Source organism: Chenopodium album, chromosome 22 (assembly GCF_948465745.1).
Source record: "Chenopodium album chromosome 22, dcCheAlbu1.1, whole genome shotgun sequence".
In the NCBI taxonomy this organism is placed as follows: domain Eukaryota; kingdom Viridiplantae; phylum Streptophyta; class Magnoliopsida; order Caryophyllales; family Amaranthaceae; genus Chenopodium; species Chenopodium album.
The window spans coordinates 18,725,371-18,731,057 of NC_137855.1; the positions used below are offsets into that span (position 1 = coordinate 18,725,371).

A 5,687-nucleotide genomic window follows, 5' to 3' on the forward strand; every position below is an offset into this window, starting at 1 on the left:
CTTAGTTAAATCACCTTTATTTTCTTGTTTAAAAGAACTTTAATTAATCAATTAGTGTTGTTTGATCACCTTTAAAATACTTAATTAATCAATTCCACATAGTATCTTTCGTTAAATAAAGATTAGAATTGAATAAAATAATTGTGGTTGATCACTTAAGTCAAGGCGAATATTGTTTATTTTATTGTTCTTTTCACGAATTTGATTAAATAAGAATAACGACCTCACGATGTAATTCCTATGTGAATTAATGTGTGTAAATAAAATCAACTAACATAGTTTTAGGTATCACGTTGCATATATTGTTTGGTAATGAAATTGTGCAAAGGAAGAGCTAGTAGAGGCCGCACTAGGGCTAGTATCACGATTCCCCTCTAAAGGGAACGTTATCTTAGTACCCTCGCTCCCGAACTCATTTCTGGTTTCTAGACCAGCTTGGGCATGGGTAAACTTATGATTCATGCTAAATATCCCTTGAACTCTACTTGGGAGAAAGGCATGAACGAGGTTTATGGGTTTTCCTAAAACTCATTGGCGACTCCTACTTATTTCTTACAAAAAAGCGTGTATGATAAAATCATCTTTAATTCAAGGTTTCCCAAACAGTCAGGAATTCAAATCCTAATACACCCTAACAAGTGTAAAGTCCTAGGCTTTAAAGGGCCATGGGCATCTAAGGAGAAGGATCCCCTACGATGGGAACACCCTCCTTGTAGAGGGTATTAAGGAGCATCTAACTAAGCTCCCAACAATGATCAGCCCGGAGCTAAGGGAAAAGCTGCAGTTGTACATCTCTGCATCAATACAGACAATCGCAATCGTTCTGCTAGTGGAAAGACAAAAGTAACAAATTAAAGGCCAATATACTTCGTGAACCATGTGCTGACCGAGGAAGAACAAAGGTACCCATTGGTAGTGAAGCTGGCCTTCGCAGTAGTCACAACAGCAAGGAAACTAAAGCCATATTTTGACGCACATGTAATTGAAATCCTCACAAATTACCCATTGGAGAAAACGTTACAAAAATGGATGCATCAGGCAGACTCTTAAAGTGGGCAATTGAGCTTTCTGAGTACGAATTCGAGGTCAAACCTAGGGCAGCCATTAAGGCACAAGCTTTAGCAGAATTCATAGTGGAAGCTTCCTACGAGGAGAAAGAAGATGATATTGGGGTCTGGAAGGTAGAAGTAGATGGGTCCTCAGCCCAAACGGGGAGTAGATCAGGAGTCATAATGACGTCTCCAGAAGGAAACGTATTCGAGTATGTTATAAAATTCAAGTGTAAAGCATCAAACAATGAAGCGGACTATGAAGCGGCGCTGGCAGGCCTGCGTATGAGCCTTGCAGCCAAAGCCCGCAAAGTACACCTACAAACTGATTCTCAGCTCGTTGCCAACCAGCTGCAGGGGGCGTACGAAATAAGGGAAGCCGCCATGCTGAAGTATGTAACCAAGGTAAATGAGCTAGCAGCCAACCTAGTCCACTTCCAGATAGACTTGGTTCCCAGAGCAGGAAAGTCTCAGGCTGACGCTTTATCTAAGATAGCTAGTTCCACCTTACAAGGCCTCACAAGAATAGTGATGATTGAAGTCCTAGAGGAAAGCAGCATTGCTAAGAAGGAGTAGATAAACTGCATTGGAAGGCAGAGAGCCTGGTTCTGAGACATTTTGGCATACAAAGTTCACGTCTCACTACCGGATGATGAAGTGCAGGCTAAGAAGGTGAAAAAGGACGCCAACTGGTATGTGGTGATGAATGGAGAGATCAACAAATAAGGCTTCTCAAAGCCACTACTGAGGTGTATCCCAGAGTGGGAGCAGGAGGGCATTATGGAAGAAGCCCACTCAGGAATATGCGCCAACCACATTGGTGGAAAAGCATTGGGAGTAGAAGTCCTCAGAAAGGGGGCATATTGGCCAACTCTCACACAAGACACACTAGCATATGTGAAAAAATGCGACAAGTGTCAAAAGTATTCACCAGAAATAAACCAGCCAGCAAACGATCTAACTCCAATCCTCAGCCCGATCCCGTTTGCTCAGTGGGGAATGGACATATTGGTGTAGGCGTCGTTTGAAGTGCGCCTACGTTATAGTATGGTGTGAATATGCTTGGCACTCATAGGAAGTGGGAATTGACATTACGATTAGGGACAACGATTAGGGACAAATAAAGTAGGGAGCCGCCAACAAGTTTTTAAGGAACTTGTAAACCGTTCACGGATCATTATAAGGCAACCACGATTAAGGGACAACGAAGGCAACAACTATTGACCCGTGAAGGTTACATCCCATTCATAATCCATGAGATTACTAACTCCGTATGGTTCGGAACCACGAAAGGAGGATCGGGGATGATGGTACGAAGTGAGTCATGGAGTCACATTCGCCCGTATTGGCCTCTACTCGATTCTTATCTCGAAAAGCATTCTTGTGATCTCAAAGGCATACAAACAAAATATTCAATTTGCTCCAAACTATTATTAAGATAAATTGGTTGAATATTAATGCAACATATAATTCTAATATATTAGTGATCACTTAATTAAATAACAAGATTAAAGGAACCTAAACCGGTTGTCCAAATTATCTTATTAGTCGTGATTTTCAATTACATATTCCCTTTAAACATGCAATATGGTGATCAATAAATATAAAATAAATAAACATTAATATTGGAAGCAATATAGCAATAAATCCAACAATATAAAATCGTTAGAAAAATAATAGAAATAAAAGGAACATGATTCCTTGCTTTGATTTTGTTTGCTTGCTACTATAAAAACAATAAACGCGTTACTAACTCCAAGGAAAATTAATTAAACAATAATTAAAACGGAATTAAATTATATTAAATGAGTTGATTTAGGGCCAAACCCTCAAACAGTTCTACCTTTCACGCCGTGGTTTAAGGATAGAACCCCGGGTAAAGTACGGACTCCTTGGAGTGCTTAAGGAAGGTATTTTGAAAGAGAGAAGGGTAGGTTGGTGTTTAGGCTAGAGCATAGAAGAGTAATGAGAGAATTAATTGATGCCCCGTACATCAGAAATGAGGTGTTATTTATAGGAAAAATGTGCTGAGGGAACACACGGAACCCTAAAATGACAGAAACCCTAGAACAGTTTCCCGTGGCACGGCAAAATGTACCGTGACACGGTAAATTTCCCCGTCAGACGGGAAATACTCCCGTGACACGGTGCAATGTTGAGTGACGCGGGATACTTTTTAACAAACGGGGGAAGAAAACGCGTTAGGGTTTACGCAGAAAACACACAGACTATACCCGTGTCACATCAGGTCTCCCGTGTCACGGGATTCTGTACCGTCAGACGGGAAAGAATCCCGTGTCGCGGGGTTTCCTGCCGTGACGCGGGACAGTTTTGTTCTGCTTTTCCGTCTAAATTCATTTTTAACCCTAATTTCATTCAGCATTTTAAGTGCCGATTGATAATTTCGGGCCATTTTCTGATTTATTAAAATTGGCCTAAAAAAAAGAAAATAATTAAAAGGAAACAAATAAAAGGTTTGGGCCAAAAATAAATAATAAAACAATAAAATAAAAAAGGGTTTTGGGCTGAAATTAAAACTATGCTTTTACCAAACATCAAGACTGATCCATGGACTATTCAGAAATATGAATTTAATTAAATATGATTTTTAAGCACTCTCGGGATTAAATACTGAACCCGACCAATAGTGACGGTGAAAGGTTGTTCATCATCGGGTTTGGTTTTGGGGAGACATTTTTAGGTGTCTACAATTGGGACCTTTCACCACTGGGTCAGCTGGCAGGAAATATCTCATTGTGGCGATAGATTACTTTACAGAGTGGATAGAAGCTGAACCCACTAAGTACATAAAGGCAGCCCAAGTCAAGACATTCATATGGAAAAACATCGTCACAAGATTCGGGGTGCCACAATGCATAATATTTGATCACGGGTGTCAATTCGACTGTGACACCATAAAGGACTACCTGGGGGACATGGGCACCAAGTATGCAAGCGCCTCAGTTTGCCACCTGCAGAGCAATGGCCAAGCAGAAGCAGCAAACAAGCTGATCCTAACAGCCCTGCAGAAGAAGCTGGAGGAGTACAAAGGCCTGTGGGCAGACCTAGTCCCAGAGGTCTTGTGGTCAAACAGGACCACTGAGAAGGAGTCAACCGGTAAAAGCCCCTTCACCCTGGCCTACGAGGCTGATGTAGTTGTCCTAGTGGAAGTGAAAATCCCCAGCCTGAGGATACAACACTATGAGCAGCAAGGAAATGAAAAGCGCATGCTGGAAGATCTAGACTTCCTACCAGAAGTAAGGCTAAAAGCAGCTCTCAAGCTGGCAGCCCAGAAGAGCAGGATTTCAAAAGCTTTCAACAAGAGGGTCAAACATAGGGAGCTCCTGCCCAGAGACTTAGTCCTTAGAAGGACAGCAGCAGTGGGAAGAGGAAATCAGCATGGAAAGCTATCAGTGAACTAGGAAGGCCCTTTTATCATTCACGAGTAGGTTGGACCAGGAGCGTTCCTCCTTGTAGATCAAGAAGGTCAGGTTTTAAGAAACAGTTTCAATGTTGATGTGCTAAGAAGTATTTTGTTTAAACAGTCTAAATAAAACAAACATAGTTGTCTCAAGTTTGATAAACTTTTATTCAGTCCATGTTATGTTAATTAAGGCACTTGAGCCATTTTTATTAAATGAAATACAAGCCTCTACGTGAGGAGTATGTGGCGTAAATTTGTTTAATATGTTATGCCTAATCATCATATGCTAACATGTAGAAGTCAAACAAGGATAATAATAAAGTGTTAGAAGCAAGAAGCACTCTAGCGCAAAGTAGCAAAGTAAAAGCATCCCTCCCTAAAACGTCAGCTCACCTGCTCAAAGCAAAACAGGGCACCACCTCGGGGACGCCTGAGGGGGAAGCCTGGCACGTTCAGCTTGAGCAGGAGAGAAAATAGGGGAAAAGAAGAAGATGAGCTATGTGGCAACACTAAGGCTCTCTTAGTCTCACTTAGCCCATCTCTTTGAGGGGGAAAAGTGATGTGTGTCATAAATGGCACCCATTTGACGAGCATTTAGGTCATTTTTATCCTCTTTTCATAGCTTCATGCTTAATAAGTGCTTAGTTTTATGCTTTGCTGCTTAGTTTTACCTTTCCTCTATTATTTTGTAGTTTTCGTGGATTTCGTTGGTTTTCTAGCCTTTTCTCCTTTATTTGCTCTATTTTCTTGGTTTTAGGTATTGAACGAGGTTTGGGTCTTGATTTTGGTGATCAACTAAAGTGTAGGAAGCTTTTGGATCAAGTTCATGGCATTCGGGAAGCTTAGGATGCAAAGAAGTGGAGGTTCCAAGTCTTGGCTCTTCTCTTACGCTCGCATGTGGTGCTACCATCAAAGGGGGTGTGTGCCCACCAATATTAAGCCTTAGCTACTGCCACTTCTAGTATTCATCACAATCATAAGTCATGCACCCATCGCAAATGCTCGAAGCTTTGAAGAATCGAAGAAACCCAGCTAGGTGCGGCCGCACGCGCGGGTGGTGCGGGCGCACCACATGGAGGTGCGGGCGCACCACACAGTGGTGCGGGCGCGCCGCCGTGGGTTCTTCTTGCTTGGTTTTTGACGTTTTTGCACCACTATTTATACTTTTGTAAACCTGATTTTTTGGGGAAGTTTTTTAGAAGTTTTAGGAGGAG

At 41.7% G+C, this 5,687-nt stretch overlaps 2 protein-coding genes across 2 annotated transcripts; both read left to right on the plus strand.

Moving 5' to 3' along the window:
- Positions 1-1,025: 1,025 nt before the first annotated feature.
- LOC145604050 (uncharacterized) lies at positions 1,026-1,625 on the plus strand. Its single transcript, XM_081660003.1, has one exon. It carries the CDS (start codon positions 1,026-1,028, stop codon positions 1,623-1,625), a length of 600 nt encoding a protein of 199 aa, XP_081516129.1.
- A 2,360-nt stretch (positions 1,626-3,985) lies between these two features.
- On the plus strand, positions 3,986-4,471 carry LOC145604051 (uncharacterized). Its single transcript, XM_081660004.1, has one exon. It carries the CDS (start codon positions 3,986-3,988, stop codon positions 4,469-4,471), a length of 486 nt encoding a protein of 161 aa, XP_081516130.1.
- Positions 4,472-5,687: the final 1,216 nt, after the last annotated feature.